This window comes from Hyperolius riggenbachi, chromosome 7 (assembly GCF_040937935.1).
Source record: "Hyperolius riggenbachi isolate aHypRig1 chromosome 7, aHypRig1.pri, whole genome shotgun sequence".
Lineage (NCBI taxonomy): Eukaryota > Metazoa > Chordata > Amphibia > Anura > Hyperoliidae > Hyperolius > Hyperolius riggenbachi.
In genome coordinates, this window is record NC_090652.1 from 88,656,900 (window position 1) to 88,682,064 (window position 25,165).

The window sequence follows — 25,165 nt, forward strand, 5'->3', positions numbered from 1 at the left end:
GGATGTGAAGAGGCTAATGAGTTAATGCTTGGCTAAGGCTGCATGCCGAATGGCCAATTTGTAGCGGAGCCTGGGGCACTCGCTGTGCTAGTGCATTATCCCCTTCACTCATGCAGAAATGATGATGATGATGGGGGTCTTGCACATAGGAACATCTGCTGGATTTTCTGACATCGATATGTTTTGGCCCCTTTGGAAATATAAACGTGGAGAATCGGGGCAGCTCGGAAAGCATGGAGTAAAGAGGAAAAAAAGTGATATCATAAGAGAATTGGCAGCCCCCAGTCCAATGGGATTAAGCGCAGATGTGGCCTGCCTTGGACAGGAATCTGGAGCAGGGCAGCCTGGGAGATTCCTTTCATCTGGTACAGAGACACAGTGCCTAAAACGGAATGCTGCTGCTTAAAGGAGAACTGTGAACTAACTGAAAAGGAGACACATTTATAATTAGGAGCAGTTAGCAAAAGATAAAAATGACTTTTTTTTATATAGTTCCATGTCCAATAGTGGATATTGAGTAGAAACACTGGTCTTAATAAAGGCTCTGTGCTAGCTATGTGTATCGGATATATACAGCAGCTGACACCCACACAAATTAGGTGCTTGTGCTCGCTCTACTACACTGGGCAGCACAATTCATGCAGAATCAGAGCAAAGAAATCCCCTTGCAACATAGTACTAGCATCTATATACGTTTTACTTGTTCAGCCATCACATGCAGAGAACGGCAAGGATCCATGGTAACAGAGAACATTCTGCAAGTGTTAGTGATGAGATGATTTTTCTCCTCAGTTTTCTCCTAGGTAATATTTTCCCAGCTTAATGTGAACCGGAAGGAAAAAAAAATGCCGGGGGTGGGGGGGGGGGGGGGGGGTTTCGAGAGCATTAGGTGTTACCTTGGGGAGGGGGATGTCTCTGGATCCAAAAGGGGCTTCCCCAGTCGTTCTCAGCTGAGGATGTCCACTACTGGCACACCGAAAGTCCCCTCGTCTGCACTTGTTGCCGCTGCGCATCGGCTTTCCGATTGGGCTCTGGGGGAAATTGCCGAGCCCAATAGGGTCCATTCTACTGTGCAGGCGCAAGCTGTCTACACCTGTGCAGTAGAGTGGACCCGATCGGTCTTGGCTATTACTGGAGCGGAAAGCCGCTTGTACGCATGTGTGCAGCGGCAAATTATTATGGTTTACCTTTGTTGAGGGGTCCCAGGGCTGGAACAGAGGGAGCCACATTAGGATCCAAAGATCTACTGTATTTGTTTTTTTTTTTTTCATTATTTTAGGCTTACAGGTTTACTTGAATAATAAAATGGCTTATAAGCCACCAGCGACCAAGAAAATACAATAACTTGAAAGCACTTTTTCACCTACTATTTGGTACTTTTTCAATTGCAAAGTGCTGAAAAGTTATTTTAAATAGAAGATGAAAAATGATCTCCTAGGAGACAACGTGGATTGAATAAGGGTCACTACATCAATATTCGTTGTCACAGCAGAAAAGGTTTAGTTCTTTTTTCCTGAATTATGAAGGAATAAATGTACATATTTTAGATAAGACAGCATTGGGTGTTGATCTTTAAAGCAGAACTGCAGTCATTATGTTCCCTTTCCTCTAAAATATTTATTTCACAAAAATCTTTCAACAGATATCTGTAAAAAACGAAAAAAGTACCTGAAATGGTTAACATTTCTAAATTCACTTTCTCTGGAGCCTTACCATATGACTATGCTGAAAGGAACTATACCTCTTATTTGCATGACCCTTTCCCTAGCACACTAACCCCTCTCCAACCCACCCCCCTCACTATTATGTTTGGCAAACAGGAGAGACACACTTCCCCCTGAACTTTGACGTTTATGCTCAGTAGATGACATAAAAATGTATATGGCTGCTGCCACCACTAACTGCATGTTGATTATTTTTTTTTTATAATTAAATAAATTGCATTTTTTGGGGGCAAACATCAGGTTGGATAATCATGCAGGCAACAAAAACTCGGGAGACAATTTATTTGTTGTATGTTATTCTGCTTTAGAAAGAGAAACTCTGCTAAAAAGGTGTCTCCAATCGGAAATGAGGCCAGAAATAGAACTCTTACCTAGACCAGGGGAAAAGCCACTTCCAAGCTCCTTCCTGTCCATAGTTCACCAAAAATCACAAAGGAAAACTTCCAAGTGGACAGGGTACAGAGGTATTGTGCTCTCTGTAAATGGACTGGAATATATGGAGGACAGGCAGATGAAGCTCAACTGAAAAGGAGGCATAGGCTGTTGTGTAACCTTGCTGCACTTCCGGTAAACCGTCACTCCCCCTCCACTCACAATGGCAAGACCTGTCGGGAGGACTAGTTCTTTGGATGATGGTATGGTTGACGTACAGATCCATTAATGTCATAATGGCATATGGAATAAAATCACAGATAGCAGATCTGCAGTAAACCCCAACTTGTACAGTGTGGACCTTACCAGGAAGAAAAAAAATAACATGCTACAACAGATATACATATAATAGATGTTCTGCTTATCCAGAAATTCCATAGCCTGGTTCTTGGGGAATGCAGACTACATTTGTCAATACAAGTTTTAATGCCCAACTTGGTGAATGCATCCAACAGCTTTAAAAGGGAACATGAAGTAAGAGGGATATGGAGGACATATTTAATTTTAAAAAATACCAGTTGCTTGGCTGTCCTACTGATCCTCTGCCTCAAGTATTTTTATCCATAGACCCTGAGCAAGCAAGCAGATCAGGTGTTTCTGACAAAAGATCTGACAAGATTAGCTGCTTGTCTTAGGTGTGTGACATTACTGGTGCATGAAGGATTAGCAGGATGCCAGGCAACTGGAATTGTTTAAAATGAAATAAACATGGCAGCTTCCATATATGTATTGCTACAGGTTCTCTTTAAAGGACAGATCCGAGCTGAAAAAAATCTACTTACCTGGGGCCCCTGGCAGCCATCCTGTGCCCTCGCCACGGCTCCGCTCCCATCCAATGGGCATCTTCTGTGCCTGCACGAGAGCAGCTCACGGTCGCGCTCACATGGTCTGAACTGTTCTACGCAGGTGCATAACTACTGCATCTGCACAGTGCACTGCAGATCACGTGAGCGTGACCGAGATCGGCTCTTGCGCAGGCTATGCCAACCTGGCGAGGTTGGCACCTGCACCAGAGGGACCCCCCAACTGAAAGCGGAGCTGCGGCGATGGCACAGGAAGGCTGCCAGGGGCTGGAGGAAGCCCCGGGTAAGAAGATTTAAATTTTAATTTGCTCGGACCTTCCATTGTAGGTGAAGCAGACAGTTCTTTGCGGTATACAGTAAGCCTGTCACTCCCCTACACACATCGTAAACGAAGCCCAAATTTCATATAAAAAAAAAAAAGATCCCTGGTTCGTGCAGCTGAAATTTCTATGTCCAAACAGTCTATAGCTCCTCAGATTGCAGACAAACTTCTCAGCAGCTGAAATAATTCTTACGCTATAAGAGACAGCTTATTGCACAAAGCAGCCTTCCTGCACCAGCATGCATCAATTGATAAGATGCAAAACCGTATCTCAGCTACTCCAAGCTCTGTGCCCCCGATTCAGGAAGACCCTGCATCTAGGCAATGACTGAGTGTTTGGAAATGGAATGTTCAGCTGCAAACACCAGGAATCTATTCCCTCTCACTGTACATTACTGCACTACAGTATTTGCTTTCCTGTATCCCTAAAAGGAAGTTGTATTTCACCTCTTCCATTTATCAGCAAACCAGTAAAAGCAAATCAACTTGGAAGTCCATAAGCATGCTCTGGTAAAGCTTAATGGCTTTAAACTTGGAGGAGATCTTTCAGAAAGGACTGCAACAAAGGTACCAGCAGGCATGAGGTACCTGTAATGAAGTGGCAAGTTTAGAAACATTGCATAACCCGACTGGTTCACTTTATTGATCACTTTCTAGATCTTAAATGGAAAGTGTCTGAAGCAATCTTGTTAATCATGGCAACTGTGTCCACTATACTGAAGAATGAAACAGGAGTATTGGGTAATGGGGTATCTGAGTTCTTCCTTTGGAGACCTTCCAACATGAAGGCTTCTTGGCCCTCGGCTTACTAATGAATAAACAGGAAACTGACAACAGGGCTCTGTATACAATGTGAGACACACGCTGGGTCAGACATACAGTACTCAGCAAGATGGCTGCTATGGTTATGTCTAGGAAGGGGTAAGGGCGAGCATTGCGGCCCGACCTCCCCAGGGCATGTACACAATGACAGCCGAGCAGAGCTGTGGGTACCCAGGAGGGACACACACCACCATTATTAGTCTTTCATCTCCATTTTTTCAAACTCAGCATTAATAAAAGAAAATCCTTCAAATTCTGTCTGGTCGAGGTTCCTGATGACCTCCTGGTCAGGTGGCGTTAGCACTGGTGGATGGCGGGTGAAAAACCGGTCGAAGTTCTCAGCGTTTCGGCCGCACTATGGAAGGAGGGGGAAGAAAATCAAAACCATGGGAAATGAAAAAAAAAAAAAATAAAAAAATAAAAAAAAAAATAATTTCAGGAAGATGGGAAATCTGAAGCATGGAGAAGTAATCGATGAGCAAATAGAAGGGTGAGTAACATTTTTAATGGCTTCAGGTAAGAAGTGTTCTCCTTGAAAACATATATAGGACCCAATCATGCTAAAGCTGAACTCCATGACTAAGGATTAAAAAACATATACCAACCCCCATTAAGATACAGCAAAGAACAGAGTAATGCTTAAAGAGGAACGGTCGTGAAAAATCGTAAAATTTAAAACACATACATATAAGAAGCATGTTTCTTCCAGAGTAAAAAGAGCCATAAATTACTTTTCTCCTATGTTGCCGTCACTTACAGTAGGTTGTAGAAATTTGACATTACCGACAGATTTTGGGCTAGTCCATCTCTCCATAGGGGATTCTCAGCATGGCCTTTATTCTTTAAGACATTCCCTGAAAAATCTTTATTCAAATATGCTAGCCAGCCTCCCTGCTCACTGCACACTATTTTGGCAGTTGGACGCCGCAACTGACATTCACTAAGTGCTTTTAAAAATAAAGAAAACCCTGAGAACCCCCCTATGAGAAGATGGGCTAGTCCAAAATCTGTCGGTAATGCCAGATTTCTACTACCTACTGTAAGTGACAGAAACATAGGAGAAAAGTCATTTATGGCTCATTTTACTCAGGAAGAAACATACTTCTTATTTGTATGTGTTTTAAATGTTAAGATTTTTGTGACAGTTCATCTTTAAGTAAACTTTGAAAGCAGTCCTACCGCGATGGAGCATGCTCACATGAGAGTGCATTACCAAAAGTGCTGGGGGAGGAGTTATGTGGAAATATCATCACAATCTACTTCTTTCCCCAAAGCCTAAAAGAAGCAAGTCAAAGACCAAGCTTATGGGCTCGTTTCCACTATTGCGGTGCGGAATCGCCTGGATTCCTCCGCTGATGAAATCGCATGCGGGTGCGATTTCGCATGCGTTTTTTGCCGCGAATTCGCATGCGAATTCGCATAGGTGAGGGTATATGCGATTTTAACCATGTCACTGCCTGTGTGAATTAACATTGGTACCTATGCGAATTCGCATGCGAATTCGCAGCAAAAAACGCGCATGCGATTTCCCTATTAAATACATTGTGTGCGATTCGCCTGCATTCCACACGCAGGCGAATTCTGAGGGCTCTGCCGTGCAGAAAAATCCTGCACAGAAAAACGCACAGCAAAACTGACAAGTGGAAACAGGCCCATCCACTTGTATTGGCTGTGCGAATCTGCATGCAGGAAACGCATGCAGATTCGCGATAGTGGAAACGAGCCCTGAGATGCTCAACAGCTCTGCAGAAAACAGAAGTCACTCCTGCTACCCGGGTTGCAGAAATAACCTGTGTTCTGGGCATGCAAATGTCCCTCTTTGAAAGCAGATAAGCATGCATGTTTAAAAAGGTAAAATCATATTTATGCCTGGTGTTCAGCTTTAGGATGGCATGACTAAGACCATATTTAAGTTCTTCAATGATTGTGGTTGACTGATGAGGCAACAAGAACATCTTCAGAATGGATAAGAAACATCTGCTACTCTAAAGCCATTCACACTCCTTTACACTGAAAGCAGTATAGACAAGGACATCTTCAGACATGGATACAACATAAAAAGACATGTAGGAATCAGAAGGAACATGTAAAGATGTGGTGGGATCAGAACTAGGTTGTCATAGGGAAGTTTCAGCAAGCCAAACTACTCGGGAGAGGTCAGGGAACGGACCGTAATTTAGCCTTCTCTAGGTTGCCAACTAACCTAACTAAGAACAATGTGACCACTGAAGACCTTTTAGAGAATTAATACATTCTAATTAAAAAAGAGGCTAAAAGGTTAAATGATACAGTGTAGGTGCTGCCCACAGTTTTACCAAGGTTTTATTAGTAAAGAAAAATAATAAATTGCTGTCCTTTGGGTCTGTCTTGCAATCTGGTTAAGGCACCCTAAGGTGCATACACCCCTCCCATTTTGATTGGCCAATTTCCAACCAATTTCACCACCTCCATGTAGTATGAGGGCCAACAGAGCCAACATTCTAGGAACAGATGATGTAAGTAAGCTTTATAACTGCATGGAAGTGGTAAAAGCATGTGTGTACCATGCTTTACTTTAGCATAGTTACATAGTTATTTGGGTTGAAACCAATGGCAAATAGATAAAATCCCTGGATCAACACCACTGGGCAAGTAGGTTTAGTGAGCTTTAGGTAGTCAAAACTGGAAAACTGCCACAGCTGCACGCGCACTTACCTCTCTAACTGCCCATGGGGGCTGCTTCTAAAAAAAGAATCCCTGCCAGCTGCAACAGCTCCCGTTTCCTCACTACAGTTTAGGTTTGGCAGTAAAAGGTAGGTTTGTGTGTGTGTGTAGGTGTGTAGGTGTGTGTGTGTGTGTGTAGGTGTGTGTGTGTGTGTAGGTGTGTGTGTAGGTGTGTGTGTGTGTGTGTTCCTAAAATGAACATCATCACTGACTCTTGGTATAAATGCAATTTAGCCAATCGCAGCCTCTAGCTGTTATAAATTAACCAGCTAATTGATCAGCAGGCGATTGGCTCAATTTCTTTTACTTCCTGGGTCAGTGGACATTTGACTTGTAAGAGAATATTACTATACAGTATTTATACATTGCTTACATCTTCTGCAGCACTTTACAGAATACATAGTCATGTCACTGTCCCTCAGAGTGGCTCACAATCTAATGATGGTCTAAGGTCAAACTCTGCATAGTGTCCTGGGCCAGATTTGAACCTGGGAACCCTAGTGTTGCAAGACAAATGTGTTATTTATTTTGTTCATGAATAAGGGATAGTGGAGATGCACATATGCCTTCGAACATTTTATGTGAGGGGAAGAATCATTACTTCTCTTGAGGGGCTCACTAGAGCTCACATGAGCAGTATAAGCAGCTACCACAGAGAGGTAAACAAGGGTACAGCTACCGAACTACTACTGCGGCCACCAGTGCAGTGCATATTGAGTAGCCATGTGCGCGGCTACATAGCGGCCTCTCCCCGCCCCAACACTGAGCATGTAAAAACAGTCTAACGCGGCTTAAGGCGCTGGAACGCTATAGTATGCTGCACGTTCTGAAGAACGTGCAGCGTTACATGTAACGCAACGTGGGCAGTGTTAACAGCCCCATTGACTTTGTATTGCTGTGAGTTGGGGAGTGTTACAGGCTGCACTAACGTGTGCCTGTAACGTCCCAGTGTGGAAGCAGCCTAAAGGTTTATCATAGGTGATATTTTCACACCTTATTAACAAAATGTCTCTTAAAGAGACACTGAAGCGAGAAAAAAACGTGTGCCCCTGCTAAGACGCCGCTATCCCGCGGCTAAACGGCGGTCCCTTACCCCCCAAATCCCCCCCTGCAAAATCTATGACCAACTTGGTCATAGATTTTGCTGCTGTTGAGGCAGGGCTAACGGCTGCAGCCCTGCCTCTCAGCGCCGTCTATCAGCGGCGCATCGCCGCCTCTCCCCCGCCCCTCAAAGCGAAGGAAGACTGAGAGGGGCGGGGGAGAGGCAGAGATACGCGCTGACAGACGCGCGTGAGGCAGGGCTGCGGCCATTAGCCATGCCTAAATGCGGAAGTGATCCCCGTCCTGCACGGAGGGGATTTGGGAGGTAAGGGACCCCCGTTTAGCCGGCGTTTAAGCAGGGGCACACATGCCCCTGCTGAATATAAGCACTGAAGCGAGGTTTACTCTCGCTTCAGTGTCTCTTTAAGTCACCAACAAGACAGAAAATACTCGAGAATAATTTTGACAGCACTTTTTCACCTACTTTTTGGTAATTTTTCAACTGAAGAGTGCAAAATAATTATTTTAAAAAGAGGATAAATAATTACCTCCTTGTAGAAGACTTTGGAAAAAAAAGTAAATTGAACAAGGGCCAAGGTTTTATTGCAGTTTAAACCGTCAAGATTGACAATAAAACAAGCCTTATTTGTGGCTAAAAGCACTATTAGGCACTGCTATTTGGCCTGAGGAAGTGGGAATGCACCCACAAAAAGCATTGCCAGTGCAATAAAAAATTCTATTAATACGTGAATTTGTCTTCATTGAGGTAAGCCACCCCCCTTTTTGCCATTTTATTTGTTTTTAAAGAAAACCAGAGACGAAGCACCCTCATGTATTTTACCATATATATAAATGGGAACATGACAGTAAACACCTACCCTGCTCTCTGTTTCATTTTTCTCTGCTAAATCTGCCCGTTATCAGCCCTGATAAGAATCCCCGACTGAGCAGTCAGTCTAGCTTTTCCCGGAATGATTATAGCTGAGTCAGTCTTCTGTGATGTCTTTTCAAGCCCAAGCCTGCCTCCTTGCGGCTCTGCTTTGCTGCTTCCAGGATAAATAGCAGGAAATCAGAGCCACAAGGGGGCAGACTTGGGCTTGAAAAGACATCACAGAAGACTCCAGATCCCTCTTACTTCAGTGTCCATTAAAATAAACACAGAGAGGATAAAATGGTGAAAACCAGTGGGAATGACACTGGTAGGGTTCGGATATCACAATCTATGCTACTCCTGATGCAAAAAAAAAAAAAAAAGTCTGTTTTGTGGCCACTTATGACAGCGTAATGTAAAGAAAACCTGTATTGAATTTAATATAGTAGTGGCTGGCTACTAAATTGGAGGACTGCAATTTTCCTTTGGAGGCAGGTGGTGGATGGCTTGCTCTAGGTGGTGTGAGCCCTGGAGTGGGCTGTCTGTGCCTGTCCTCCCCCCCCCCTTCTGGAGTGATGTGTGTGAGCCAGCCCTGAGCCCTACAGCTCGGGGTGACCCATGCGTCACTCCTTTCCCATGCAGTGCCCCCAAGTTAATGCGCAGTAGCAGAACGCAATGGACGTTAAGGTAAGTGCCTGTTTTTAATTTTGGGAGGTGGGTGCGGATGGCCCTCCCCGGCGCTGGCCACGCTTGGGGGGGGGTCGTCTACGCCACCCAGCCTCCCCCTCTGGGGTGTCGCTGTGGTCCCTAGGCAGTGAGAGAGCCTGGGGCCCCCCGCAGCCCCCCCCGGTTGTATGGGGGCATTGGGAAGCCTCCCCGTGGCGCTCCTGGATAGTGCTATGTAGCATGAACTAATTCCCGCAGGGCAACCACTTTGCGGTATTAGTTTTTGACCCTGCAAAGTTTGGCATGCGAAAGCAAATGCAATTTTGCATGAGCAATGCCTCATGGTAAGCCAATTTAGCCAGATTTGCACAGCCAGACTTGTAAGGGTTAAGCTTGGTGTTGAGCACGCATAAATCTTCTTGTGGTTAGCATAAAGTAAAATAAAGATGGGAGACGTAAAATTCTATTCACTACATACTTCCTCTAAACGTAACACGTATATTTCATGGTTGGTGTGCACTACAAATCCCAGAATAAAAGGTTTTTTTTTGTCTAGCTAGAAGACATCCTGACTGTACTCCGGCCACACACAAGACAGCATCTTCTAGTGGGAGATTATTCAGTAGGATACAGCAGAAATAGATCTCGCTTAAAAGACATCTGAAGTGAGAGAGATAAGGAGTTTGCCATATTTATTTTCTTTTAAACAATACCAGTTGCCTGGAAGTCCTGCTGATCCTTTCCGGCATTAGTAGTTTCTGAATCCCAAACCTGAAGAGAAGCATGTGACTAATCCAGTCCGACTTTAGTCAGAAACATCTGATCTGCATGCGTGTTTACAGTCTATGGCTTACAGTAAAAGTGGCAGATTATCAGGACAGCCTGGTAACTGATATTGTTTAAAAGGAAATAAAAATGGCAGCCTCCAGATCCCTCTTACTTCAGGTGTCCATTAAAATAAACACAGAGAGGATAGAATGGTGAAAACCAAGTCTGTTTTGTGGCCACTTATGGCAGGAAACCTGTATTGAAACCTGTATTGAAATTAATATAGTAGTGGCTGGTTACTAAATAATTTGTTTACTATTGGAGGACTGCAATTTTCAAGCCATTCCACTGATTTTCAATAGGGTTTTCATCTGGACTCTCACTAGGCCATGCAACTACATTCAAATTATTCTCCTTCAGCCAGTATGTGGTCAATTTTGCTGTGTGCTTCAGGTCATAATCATGCTGGAAGTTGAACCTTTTTCCCACCAAGCACTTTGTGACAGAGGGAAGCAGATTCCTTCTAACATTTGCATCATTAATATTTTGCATCATTAATATTTGCATGACAAGTGCACTAGTCCCTGCTGCAGAGCAACACCCCCAGGATGCTACCACCTCCATACTTTACAGAAGGCATCATGTTCTCTGGATGGTCAGCTGTATTGGTGTTGAGGCCAAATTTTGTAGATGTAGATTTTGGTTTCTCCTGACCACCTTTATTAGCATTAGACTTTGTAGGTTCTTTTTTTCTTTTTGTGTCTTCATTTCAGGCTTCAAAGCCAAAAAGTGAACATTTTCTATGCTCATTATACAATTTGCAGCGGTGATCTTTTTCTGCTACAACAGCTAATCTGACTCTCTCCTCCTTTATAACAGACGTGTAGTGAAAGGGCTTGCAGTTAGGTGTAACAATGATAAAAAAGGTGTTTAATTTTCAAGTGATGGACTCCTAACTCTATGATTATTGTGTGAATTAATATCAGGTGACCCACTTTGCTACCACTTGGCTGTGTGTCTCCTCCTCAGCTCCACGGACAAAGTGTCCTAGACAATCTGTACACACTGGAAGGTGTTAAAGGGAACAGGTAGAGAACTGCAATGAGAACACAAAGGAATGCAGTGCAAACAGCAAAGGTTCTGCTTCCTGCTAATAAACAGCTGCCTTGTGCTTTCCAAAACAAAAGGAAAACCACCCCATGATTCCAGTAGGTTTTGGACCATCAGTTACAACCAAGGTGCTTAACTGGGTACCCCATGTAACTACTTCCAGAAGCCACTTTGCACCCAGTACTCTTGGCACCCAACTCTACTTGTCACCAGCTGCAACTTGGCACCCAACACTACTTAGCACCCACTACACAATGCATACATTTTTACTTGGCATCTACCACTACTTAAGACCAATGCTGGTTAAAGCACGCCGCTACTTGGCAGCCAAGTCTATTTGGCATGCAAAGCAGAGCAGTGCCCACTGAAGGACCTAAATCTGCTTAGCATCAGCTTTAACTTAGCACCCAATGCTATGCAGTACTCAATGCTACTTAGCACCCACTGAAGCTTGGCACCCAAGGCTATTTAGCACCCACCATAGCTTGACATCCACTTCTGCTTGTTCATAAATCCCAATCTGGACTATTTCTGTACTATCTAACAAGTGCCAATAAGTTACTTCATCTCATGCACACAACTTTTAAGCAATCCAGATTTAGAGATTAAAGAGACTCTGTAACAAAAAATTCAGCCTTATTCCTTCTATCCTATAAGTTCCTATACCTGTTATAATGTGGTCTGGTTTCTAGTTGCACTGTCTCTGTAATATATCTAATCTTCTTTTCTTTGTCAAGCTTTGTGCTCTGTGTGTGCGCTTTGTGTATTCCTCATACACAGTTTGTGAGGCTGAGGGAGCTGTTGCCTGTCTCATGCAGAGAAACTGTGACTAATCCCAGACTGGAGTGCAGATAATCCACTTTACACACGTGTGTGTTTGCGTGTTTGCGCGTGTGTGTGATTGCGCGTACGTGTGATTGCGTGTACGTGTGATTGCGTGTACGTGTGATTGCGTGTACGTGTGATTGCGTGTACGTGTGATTGCGTGTACGTGTGATTGCGTGTACGTGTGATTGCGTGTACGTGTGATTGCGTGTACGTGTGATTGCGTGTACGTGTGATTGCGTGTACGTGTGATTGCGTGTACGTGTGTGTACAAACAAAAAACATGGCTGCTAACCGCTAAGTTGTGTGTATGTATGTGTATGTATAGTATGTATAATATATATATATATATATATATATATATATATATATATATATATATATACTTATACACACACACACAACTTCCTGGTTAGCGGCCATGTTTTTTAATTGTAAACACTGCCTAAAAACTGGCGATTAAAAGCCAGGATCGCGGCGGGAACAGCAAATAGGGATCCAGGAGATAACAGTGACTTGATTGGTATGTTTTTTTATTGTACAAATTGGACAGTACAGATTCTCTTTAATGTGTTAGGTTAGTGGCCTATTGCAAAAATGAATGTACGATCAGGATGAAAATTACTTTTAAAGTTACTGGATATGCTCAGGTTACTGCCATGTAATATGGTGGACTATGCTTTTGACACAATATGCTAACTAGCTGTTGCCAATAGTCATTCAATATGCCCAATTATACTGCAGCTACTATTAAAGACTATGAGCCAAATGCAATTAACTGTTTCACCTGCATTATTTCCTAACATTCATCTTCTCTTTAAACCAACTTTTCAGTGTTTTAAAATTGATAAAGTACCCAAACGTTAGTCAAAAAGTGTTATCAATTTTATTTTTAGTGTTTTCTTGCTTGCTGGTGGCTGAAAAGGCATTTTATGACAAGTTGTGAAAATATCACCAAGGAGAAATCTCAGGAGAAAAAGTGAATTGCATATGGGCCCACCTATGCTTGGATAGTGTACTGGTTAAGCCCCCCCCCCCCCCCTTCTCTGACACAGGAGACCAGGGTTTGAAATCTTCATCAATGCAAGTTACCAGGCTGTCCTGCTAATAATTTGCCACTTCTAGTTTAGCCATAGACCCTAAACAAGCATGCAGATCAGCTGCTCTGACAAGTCTGACAGCATTAGCCACATGCTTTTTTTCAGGTGTGCAATTCAGGCAAGATCAGCAGGACTATCAGGCAACTGGTATTGTTTAAAAGCAAATACATATGACAGCCTCCACATTCCTCTCCCTTCAGGTGTCTTAATTTAAGCAAGGAGGAATTTGAGAAAGGAGCAGTGAAAATGAAAGGAAGGAGGAGAACAAGTGAGAGGAAGTAGGAGCATGAAGAAGGAGGAGTATGAGTGAGAGGAAGGAGAGGCATGAATGAGAGGAAGGAGGAGCAGGCGTGAGAAGAAGGAGGAGCATGAATGAAAGGAAGGAGGAGCAGGCGTGAAAGGAAGGAGGAGCACAAAGGAGGAGTATGAGTGAGAGGAAGGAGGAGCACAAGAAAGAGGAAGGAGCAGCATGAAGAAGGAGGAGCACGAGTGAGAGGAAGGAGGAGCATAAGGAAGGAGGAGCATGAATGAGAGGAAGGAGGGGCACAAAGAAGGAGGAGTATGAGTGAGAGAAAGGAGGAGCACAAGAGAGGAAGGAGGAGTATGAGGGAGAGGGAGGAGAAGCATGAGGAAGGAGGAGTATGAGTGAGTGGGAGGAGGAGCACGAGGAAGGAGGAGCATAAGTGAAAGGAAGGAGCAGCACGCGGAAGGAGGAGTATGAGTAAGAGGAAGGAGGATCACAAGAGAGAGGAAGGAGGAGCATGAGGAAGGAGGAGTATGAGTGAGAGGAAGGAGAGGCATGAATGAGAGGAAGGAGGAGCAGGCGTGAGAGGAAGGAGGAGCATGAATGAAAGGAAGGAGGAGCAGGCGTGAAAGGAAGGAGGAGCACAAAGGAGGAGTATGAGTGAGAGGAAGGAGGAGCACAAGAAAGAGGAAGGAGCAGCATGAAGAAGGAGGAGCACGAGTGAGAGGAAGGAGGAGCATAAGGAAGGAGGAGCATGAATGAGAGGAAGGAGGGGCACAAAGAAGGAGGAGTATGAGTGAGAGAAAGGAGGAGCACAAGAGAGGAAGGAGGAGTATGAGGGAGAGGGAGGAGAAGCATGAGGAAGGAGGAGTATGAGTGAGTGGGAGGAGGAGCACGAGGAAGGAGGAGCATAAGTGAAAGGAAGGAGCAGCACGCGGAAGGAGGAGTATGAGTAAGAGGAAGGAGGATCACAAGAGAGAGGAAGGAGGAGCATGAGGAAGAAGGAGTATGAATGAGAGGAAGGAGGAGCATGAATGAGAGGAAGGAGGAGCACAAGGAAGGAGGAGTATGAGTGAGAGTAAGGAGGAGTACAAGAGAGAGGAAGGAGGAGCATGAGGAAGGAGGAGTATGAGTGAGAGGGAGGAGGAGCACGAGGAAGGAGGGGCATAAGTGAGAGGAAGGAGGAGCATGCAGAAGGTGGAGTATGAGTGAGAGGAAGGAGGAGCATAAGTGAGAGGAAGGAGGAGCATGCAGAAGGAGGAGTATGAGTGAGAGGAAGGAGGAGCACGAGTGAGAAGTGCCCCGTGCTTTTAGGCTACAACAGAACAATAGTGGTTGTTTGTTAGTGATCCTATTTATGTAGGTTGTGAGTGACACTGCGAGGCACCTGTACCCTAACTAGATTCCAGAGCCATTTCTACCCAAAAGATCCTTTCAGTGAAAGCCTAGTCTGTTTACATAAACTACCCTTAAATAAAATCTGTATAAAAAAAGGGCCCATGGGGGTACTCAACTCGGGAGGGAGAAGCCTCTGGATCCCAACAAGGCTTCCCCCATCCCCCTCAGTCCCTCCATTGCCCTGCCAGGACCCCCTCCAAATTCAAGGTGAGGTAAATATTTACCTACTGCAATCCTGTGCAGGCGCACTAGCCGTTCTTCCTACGGGTTAAGGCGGAAGTAGCTGAGCCCGATCGATCAGCTCTACTGCGTTGGCGCGCGTCCTTTGCATCTGTGCAGTATAGCGGATACTATCGGGCTCCCGAGGTAAGTATTCCCCAGCCCCAGCCATCCCCCCAGGATTTTTTTTTTCTTTTTACAGTACAGAGTATCTTTAAAGGATAACTGACGCGAGAAGGATATGAAGGCTGCCATATTTATTTCCTTTTAAACAACACCAGTTGCTGGGTTGTCCTGCTGATCCTCTGCCTCTAATACTTTTAGCCATAAGCCCTGAACAGATGTTTCTGACATTTTTGTCAGATCTGACAAGATTAGCTGGCTAGCTGCAGGCTTGTTTCTGGTGTTATTCAGACACTTCTGCAGCCACATAGATCAGCAGGGCTGCCAGGCAACTGGTACTGATTAAAAGGAAATAAATATGGCAGCCTCCTTATTCTTCTCACTTCAACTCACCTTAGTTGTCCTTTAAAGGGAACCCGAGGGGATAGGGATATGGAGCCTGCCATATTTATTTCATTTTAAACAATACCAGTTGCCTGGCAGTCCTCCTGATCCTGTGTCTCTTTTACTGTTAGCCATAGACCCTGAACAAGCATGCAGCAGATCACGTACTCTGACTCAGGTTTTACTGGATTAGCCATATGCTTGTTCCAGGGTTTTGACTCACTTCTTATGCCAGAAGATCATCAGGGCTGCCAGGCAACTGGCATTGTTTACAAGGAAATAAATATGGCAGCCTCCATATACCTCTCACCTCGGGTTCCCTTTAAGCTTTGTACACACTATACATTTTTCTGAGTTATAGCGGCAGTAACAATTTTGTTGCGGGTTATCTATAGTTATACTCCACACATTACTGGCTAACCATAAATGGCCTTTAGTGCGTTGCGATAACACAAGGTACCCTGCCAACCTCTAGTGTGAATGAGCCCTTAGTAAGGCACAGAGCTGCTGCAGGAGGTTTCTTATCCTTCCAGATACTCATTTTATTTGTCTGCAAGAGTGGCTTTTTATCGTGGCTGCATCCATTTATTTGATTAAAAGCTTCAGCCGTGTGCCGGGTGTTACGTAATAAACTCACGCTGCTCTATGCCGTGGAATACCTTTCAGAAAGAAGCAGCAAAACAGATGGTGCATTTTTAATAAATGTAACTGCAAACTACAAAGATTGAATTATTCAGACTGCTGCTGTCTTGCAAACTGTCAGAATGGCTCAGCTTCTCCTGCTCACGCAAAAAATAGGTCATAGAAAGGCAAACAGGAGCCGGGGGGGAAGGGGGTAAACGCGGTCATGTGACCTCGCCTCCATCTCGCTCTCCAGGTCAGCATTCTGCAGCCCTTCAAATGCCGTTAAATCGGACAGGTGCAGGAAAGATGCCTCGTGTTGGAAAAGAGCTTGTGTATCGCCTTTTTTGTGTAACACACAACCAGCTTTTAATAAAGCCCTTTTAAAAGGGTATTTAACACATATTAAATATGACATATTGCTATTACAGCAAACCTGAAGCGAAAACTAAAAACCTTATGATATAATGAAAAGAAAAAACAATTGTATGTGTAGTAAGGATAAGGAATAGAGCCTTCATAGCAAAGAAGAGAGTCATTTTTATTTTCAGTTATAAAGCTTTAATAACATTGCATCATTCTGTCACAGTTGCAGTTTTAAACCCATTGAACTTTCCAGCAGTAAAACCTTATTTCAAGCTGTCTCTGGCTCCCTGCACACTGCAAAGATTCTGATTCCAATTTGCAATTGGCTCTGCCTGGTCAGTAAGCCAGCACCTATTCAGTAGGAGACATTTGGCAAGACTCCCTAACACTGCTACTGCCTATAGAGCGCGCCCTAGTGGCTGCTGCTCTGGCGCTTTGAGTCCGCCAGGAGAAAAGCGCGATATAAATGTTATTTGTCTTGTCTTGCAATTCCGATTTTCCCTGAATGCTATCAACAGAAAAACGCAGAAAAAACGCAGCATGCAGTAACGATTAAAAATCGGAATCGCATGTAAAAAACGATTACAAGTCAGAATCGCATGCAAAAACCGATTACAAGTCGGAATCGCATGCAGTGTGCAGGGAGCCTCTCACGGTTTCTTGACTGTTTAATTGCTTCAGAAAGCAGGACTGTATTACACCCAGTGGGTGGAAGAGCTCAGAAAAGCTCTTTTGCATAGATAACAGAAGTTTTTTTTATTAACTCACTACTTCCTGTACTGTAAAACAAATGTGACTCTTCTTTTCTACTAATGTTCTATTACTTAGCTGTACTACACATACAATTCATTATATCATGAGTTTATTTTCGCGTTAGGTTTGCTTTAAAGGACAGATCAGAGAAAATAAAAAAATTTAAAAAAAGATCTACTTACCCCGGGGCTTCAGCAAGCTCCTGGCAGCCAATATGTCCCTCGCGCAGCTCCGGTGTCCAGAGATCCCCATGCGTTGGAGATGCCGACCTCGCCAGGCCAACATCTTCTGCGCCTGCGCGAGGTCGCACCACTCACGTGGCCTGTAGTGTTCTGCGCAGACGCAGTACTCCCAACCTGGCGAGGTCGACATCTCCAACCGAGGGGATGCCGGTACACCGGAGCTGCGGCGAGGGACATATTAGCTGTCAGGGGCTGGATGAAGTCCCGGGTAAGTAGATGTTTTTTTTTTTTTATTGTCCTCAGATGTGATTAAACGATCAGCTAACGCCGATAGGCGGCGCCTGGTCGTTAGTGGTATAGCATCCATGCCAGTTCACGGAGGGTGCCTCCGTGAACAGTGTGCGAGCCGCCAATCGCGACTCGCACACGTAATGTAAACACGCGGGGAAGAAATCCCCGCTGTTTACATCATACGGCGCTGTGAAGGCAGATCGGCGATCCCCGGCCTCTGATTGGCCGGGGATCGTCGGCATATGATAGGCTGAAGCCTATCCCACAATGCGCAGGACGGATATCCATCCTGCGCCACCTAGGGAAAGGAGGGAGGTAAGCGGAGGGAGGGCGGAAAACGCTGCGGAGGGGGGCTTTGAGGAGCCCCCCCCCCCCTCCGCTACTCACTAATGGCCGGCGGCGATCAGACCCCCCCAGCAGGACATCTCCCTAGTGGGGAAAAAAAGGGGGGGGGGGGGGAAGTCTGATCGCCCGGCCACAATCCTGATCGGTGCTGCGGGCTGTAGAGCCCACGTAGCACCGATCATTACAAACTACCGTGGTCCTTAAGTGGTTAAGCTTTTAATAAGCCGTTCACCTGATTGTACTGCACACCTGCAATGAGCAGTCAAGTCAGAGCTGCTCATCTACATGAAAGCAGGAAGTTTCAGCGCTGCCATAGGGACCCGTACAAATTCTATAAGCGGGCAGCTCTGGTGTCCAAATGTCCCTCTATGGCTGGAATTCGTATTCGGTGGAGGGTTAGGCATCTGTAGAGGGAGAGCTCTGTGTAACAACAGGATTAGGTTTAGCTACAGTAAAATATCGGTAACATTTACCAATCAGAATTAGCACTGCACAATAGAAGAATATTGGAAATTTTACCGATATTCTACTACTGGCTATTTACGGCGCTCTTTTTGCATGTATGGTGATTTATCAAGACCGATGCAAAGAAAACCAGAGCAAAAATCATACACTTGGCAACAGAATATCTTATACTTTTGTCTATACCAAATCAACAAACATACTTTTCCTGCTCTTTGAATGAGGACTGCACTGTAAAGGAGCAGTAGCTGGATCGTGTACTAGTCAAAAACAGCACCTCTGACACATAGAAGACCAGGGTTTGAATTCTGGCTGAGGCCTGAACCTATTCAGTAATGGTGGTTTCTTGGGCAAGTCTCTCTAATGCGCCATGGTGGCCTACGTATCCTACAACCTGTGCAATGCCCAATGCGCAAAAATTTGCTAATATACTGTGGAAGGCACTAGGAAGGATTAAATGCTTTATTACACACCGAACAATGGGAAACTTCCAAACGAATGTTACAGTGCTGTCAACAAAGAGTTAATCTCTCTCAGCAGTTGGGGGTGGTGGGCTGGGTCAGGTGATCAGGTCTGTGCTGGAAAAGGAACTCCAATTCTACTGACAACAAGGAGCTTTTGGATGGAGTACGTTTACTGCAAAAAGTACTGATGTACAATGCACACGACTAATAATGTACTATGCTTATATTGTAAATGTACCATCATCCCATTAAAACTGGGGGCTTAACTAGGACTTAAACCAATTCTAGTCACGCTAAACAAGAAGCTAACTGTGGGAAAAGCCTCAGGTAGAAGCTGCAGTTTCCAGACACAATCGAAGGGCTGGTGCACACCAAAACCCGCTAGCAGATCCGCAAAATGCTAGCAGATTGTTAAACACTTTTTTTTATTTTTATGAGGCGTTTTGCTAGCGTTTTGCGGATTGCTGCTGCGGTTTTCAGTATAGTAGATTTCATATATTGTTACAGTAAAGCTGTTACTGAACAGCTTCTGTAACAAAAACGCCTGCAAAACCGCTCTGAAGTGCCGTTTTTCAGAGCGGTTTGCGTTTTTCCTATACTTAACATTGAGGCAGAAACGCATCCGAAATCCAAAAAATGCCTCACCCAGGCATTTTTCGTTTCTGCAAAACGCCTGCCGCTCTGGTGTGCACCACCCCATTGAGATACATTGACCAAGCAGATCCGCAGCCGCAAGCGGATCTGAAAACGCCCAAAAAGCCGCTCGGTGTGCACCAGCCCAGAGTAAGGGCCGGTGTACTAGCGTTTATGAAAAAAAAAAAAATCACATCACTCTGGTGTGATCCATCCCATCCAAATACGTTAGCCAAGCGCTTTTCAAAGCGCTCTAGGTGTGCACCAGCCCTAACATTGCTGTGTGGAAACTAGAATGCACCACAGAAGAAACTACACTCAGGCAGGGAACACACTTGTCTTTCAGTTTTCTGCGCGCCTTTTCCTGCATACTTTTTCTGCATACCAAGTGTGTTTCTATGCAGGAAAACGCGCGTTTTTTCACAGCAGCTGATATAGTTGATAGAGAAAACTAACAAAATGTGCAGAATCAGGATGCAGAATGTCAGTTTTTTTTCTGCGCGCGAACATATTAAGTGTGTACTAGCCCATTGATTAACATGAGTTCTCAGTTTTTCTGTGCAGAAAACGCGCACGAAAACAGACAAGTGTGTTCCCTGCCTCAGTCTAAGGCTTTTTGTGCAGATAATTTGCTTTATAACAGATTCCTTGTTAGGTGAAAAACTGACTAAAACGCAACTGTGATGTGCCGTAGCACATTATCCCCTTATGCTGAGTTTTCATACACAAGGTCTATTGCATCTGACATGACAAGTACAGAGCCTGCAACCACTAGGGAGCATCATTATATCCCAGCATGTTACCCCACAGAGATCAATTTCCAGCTTTCAACAGGACAGAGTGGGAAGGCTCATGAAAGTCAATTCCTGATTGGTTGCTGTGGCATATTTTATTACTGTTCTTTGCCTTACTGCATAAAACAAAGGAACACAATTTTATTCTAGAGGGCAACTTGTATTTATAAGGAAGGGATTGCTGCCAAAAGGAACACATATCATGGAGGCCAACTTAAAAAGACTGGTGAAAAAAAAAAAACCTAAGCAAAAGCGGAGCAGCTTGCGAAAACAAGCAACCCCATGGCAGATCACTGTAATCTTAAAGGGGCATTATGGCGAAAAATTGTAAAATTTAAAATATGTGCAAACATATATAAATAATAAGTAGTACGTTTTTTTCCCAGAGTAAAATGGACTAATCCATCTCCTCTTCATAGGGGATTCTCAGGGATTTATTTATTTTCAAAAGCACTTAGTGAATGGCAGTTGCTCTGTCCAACTGCCAAAAAACTGTAGCGAGCAGGGCAGCTGGCCAGCATCATTGTTTAAATCCTTTTTAGGGAACATCTTTATAAAGAATAAAAGCCTTGCTGAGAATCCCCTATTAAGAGATGGACTAGTCCAAAACCTGTCACTTCTGTCAGATTTCTACTACCTACTGTAAGTGACAGCAACATTGGAGAACAGTAATTTATGGCTCATTTTACTCTGAAAAAAAAGTACTTCTTATTTGTGTATGTTTGCACCTATTTTAAAATGTTTCGCCATAGTGCCCCTTTAAATGATATCCAAGGTGAACTGACCTGTTTAAATGGTGGCTACAGGCATGTGTGGGCAGGAGTCTTCATGCTTTTTGCTCCCCTTCCCCCACCGATCTGTAAAAGGCCCTGTTAGTGCGCTTGAGTCAGCCAACTCAGTTCACCTCGGATATACTTTAAAAGCTGGATTCCAGGATTGTTTTAAATTTTGAATTTTGGTACTTACATTAAACTTTCTAATTTTTACATGAAAAATGGAAGTCCAGAGAACAGGAAATGAGAGAAACTTTTTTCAAGCTTCCTGACAGGACAGGAAGTGATGGAAATTCCCACAGATAAAAAAAAATCTATGAAAAATTCAAGAGAGGTTCTAACCCTTTACCAAACTGTCCAAAACTTTTTTTCTTGGAAAGGAGCTGGAGCCAGGTGGTAAAGTTGCACATTATACAGAGTGCAACATGGGAGGGGGCATGGATGGGGTGTAACGGGGCAGGGCTAGATTTTCAGAAGTCTGCCAAATCTGGGGATCCGCTGAAGCACAGCAAAGACTCACTAGTACCAGTGCAAAGCAATGCTGACGTTTACTAAAGTGATTCAACAGAGAACAGCTTTAAATGAAACAAGGATCCAGTAACTTGTTTTAGGAACCTCTCCACTTTTGCTCCAGTTTCTTTACACTTGTTCATCTTTATAAATAAAATGACATGTATAAAATATATGTATACCACTTAGTGGCAGCTCTGCAAAGTATGAAGAAGGAACTGTCTAAAGGTGGGTACATGATGATATAGCTGACTGTTTGAATGAACAATTGATTTAATCATACGATTAAATTGATTGGGGACTTGAACATTAATGTTCTCATCGATGGTGAATAATATTTTAAGGCTGCTTACACACTAAAGCCCCATCTACACGATACGATTCTTTGTGCGATTCAATTAGGATTCTATTTATGCTGGGTACACACGATGAGATTTCCCGTTCGATTTGCGGATCGATTCGATTAAATCAAACATGTTCGATTGGATTTCGATCGTTTTTTTCATGATAGGTATGCAAAATCGACGGAAAAAACGATCGAAATCCAATCGAACATGTTTGATTTAATCGAATCGATCCGCAAATCGAACGGGAAATCTTATCGTGTGTACCCAGCATTACGATTCGATTAAATCCGACATGTCCGATCGGGATTCGATTCGATTTGCCATTGTTTTGCAATGGCAAATTGAAATGAATTGAATCGAATCCCGATTGGACAGGTCGCATTTAATCGAATCGTAAATAGAATCGTAATCAAATCGCACAAATAATCGTATCGTGTAGATGGGGCTTAAGACGTTACAGGCGCACGTTAGTGCAGCCTGTAACGCTCCCCCAACGCACAGCAATGCAACACAAGTGGGCTGTTCACACTGCCCACATTGCGTTACATGTAACGCTGCACGTTCTTCCGAAAGTGCAGCATACTATAGCGTTACAGCGGCTTAAGCCGCGTTAGACTGTTTGCACATGCTCAGTCATGTTGGGGAGGAGCGGAGAGCGGCCAAGCACATGGCTAATTAACCACCCTGGCGTTCTATTAAGATCGCCAGGGCAGCTGCGGGAGGGTTTTTTTTAAATAAAAAAAAAACTATTTCATGCAGCCAACTGAAAGTTGGCTGCATGAAAGCCCACTAGAGGGCGCTCCGGAGGCGTTCTTCCGATCGCCTCCGGCGCCCAGAATAAACAAGGAAGGCCGCAATGAGCGGCCTTCCTTGTTTTGCTTAGATCGTCGCCATAGCGACGAGCGGAGTGACGTCATGGACGTCCTGACGTCAGCCGCCTCCGATCCAGCCCTTAGCGCTGGCCGGAACTTTTTGTTCCGGCTACGCTGGGCTCAGGCGGCTGGGGGGACCCTCTTTCGCCGCTGCTCGCGGCGGATCGCCGCAGAGCGGCGGCGATCAGGCAGCACACGCGGCTGGCAAAGTGCCGGCTGCGTGTGCTGCACTTTATTTGATGAGCGCCAGCCTCCGGCGGTGATGGACGAGCTGAGCTCGTCCATACCGCCAGGCTGGTTAATATTCACTGCACGTTGTGACGTGCAGTGTTTACTTCCTGGTGCGGCCGCTCTGTGCGGCGATTGGCCGGGCGGGACCACGCGATGCCGCATGCGTCCAAGAGTACGCATCACGGCATTACGGACGCCAGAGTGAGCTGCACAACGCGGCTCACTGTGACGTCCACATCGAAGAGCACCAGGCCTTGCGTTAGGTGCACGTTATGCGACCTTAATGTAGCACCTAACGCAACGTATTGGTGTGCAAGTAGCCTAAAGGAACCCTTTACTGAGAGGGATATGGCGGCTGTGATATTAATTTCCCTTTAAATAATACATATTGGCTGTCTGTCCTGCTGAACCTCTTACTCTCATACTTTAAAGCAAACCAGAAGTGAGGCAACTCCCTTCAGGTTCAATACATACCCAAGTAGAGGGGAGAATCTAGATATCGGAGTCTTCTCAGCCCTCGGTCTGTCCCGTCATTCCAATGGCATCCCTGGTTGGTTTGTTGACCTGCTAGGTCTTCGGTAATCTACAGGCAGCCCTAAAAACTACTTGTGTTCCGAGCGCGCGCACAGTGTAGATGTGTTTGGCTTAGGAAAGACCAAAGTAGTTCCAGAAGCTGAACAAGAGATACTGAGTACCACCCCCCCCCCCCCCCATCGAGCAGAGCATGGCAGCACATATAGCCTGTTGTTCGCTACACTTCCTCTTCACCCCTCTCTTCAGCTGCTCTGTACAGTGTAACTCCTTAGCTCAGGTAAAGCCTGGAAAAACTTTTGCTGATCCTGACCTGGCTAAGATTGTGGGAGATACTCCCTCACTGACAGCACGGAGGGCCAAAAGCCTGAGGGACCATCTGGTACCTTCAGAATATGTAGGCAGAAGTCTTCTGGAGAGAAGTAAGTCATAGCTATCTAAGATCACCACTCCCAAAGAAATGCACAGATGTGGCAGATGTAAAGTCTGCCCATATGTGCATAAGGTGACTTCCTTCCAAAACTCAAAAGGGGAAAAAATACAAAATAGATGGGTTTATGAACTGTGAGACAGAAGATGTACACTATTATATTTTCATGTGAACATATCTATGTTGGGAAAACCAAGAGGGCCTTTAAAGTATGCATATTGGTAATGATGAAAGAGAGGAAAAGGATCAGAACAATAAAGGAAAAATGGGCCCCTTGGAGAGAGCATTATCATGATCATCATAGGGGAAAATGTAGAGGAAGCAAAGTTAAGGTAATCATGAATAGAAAACTTGGGGTTTACTGGTCCCTGGTGTCAAAGAGACATTTCTCTGTATTCCTGTAGTGATTGTATCTACCCGCTTGTGGGTGGGTAAAGGACAGCTCAGTTTTTGCCAAAATAAACTATGGGCGAAAGTACCAGTACCCAAGATGGTGCCCACTGGAACGGTCAGGTGACCTGCTATTAGTACTTAATCGACAACTGTAGTGAGAAGTATATGGAGGCTGACATATTTACTTCCTTTTAAACAATGCTCATTGCCTGGCTATCCTGCTGATCCCCTGCCTCTGAAGCTTTTAGCCATAGACCCTGAACAAGCATGCAGCAGATCAGGTGTTTCTGACATTATTGTCAGAACTGACAAGATTAGCTGCTTGCTTGTTTCTGGTGTGATTCAGACACTGCTGCAGCTAAACAGACCAGCAGGAATGCCAGGCAACTGGTATTGTTTAAAAGGAGGTACATCTGGCAGCCTCCATATACCTCTCGCTACAGTTGTCCTTTAAGAGTGAAAACGTCCCTGTGGCACTTCAGTATTAACGCACAGTACTCTATTGGACTGATCAGTAGCGTTTCCAAATGTGCGCTGTCTGTCTGTGACTCTGGTGGAGACATAATCCCAGTCAGTCTTTGCATCTGAACCTTACATTGGCAGTGTGCCAGG

General features: G+C 44.6%; 1 protein-coding gene across 2 annotated transcripts in view; it reads right to left on the minus strand.

Moving 5' to 3' along the window:
- The window catches only part of PRKCB (protein kinase C beta), a 401,807-nt gene that overhangs the window by 19,803 nt on the left and 356,839 nt on the right, over positions 1-25,165 (minus strand). The window contains exon 17 of one of the 2 annotated variants that reach the window (XM_068244283.1): positions 1,802-4,458. The exons of the other annotated variant lie outside the window; for it this stretch is intronic. Within the exon in view, the coding sequence (XP_068100384.1) occupies positions 4,300-4,458 (159 nt within the window). The 3' untranslated portion in view covers positions 1,802-4,299. Of the gene's footprint in view, positions 1-1,801; positions 4,459-25,165 lie in introns of those variants that run through there. 2 annotated transcript variants of the gene reach the window in all.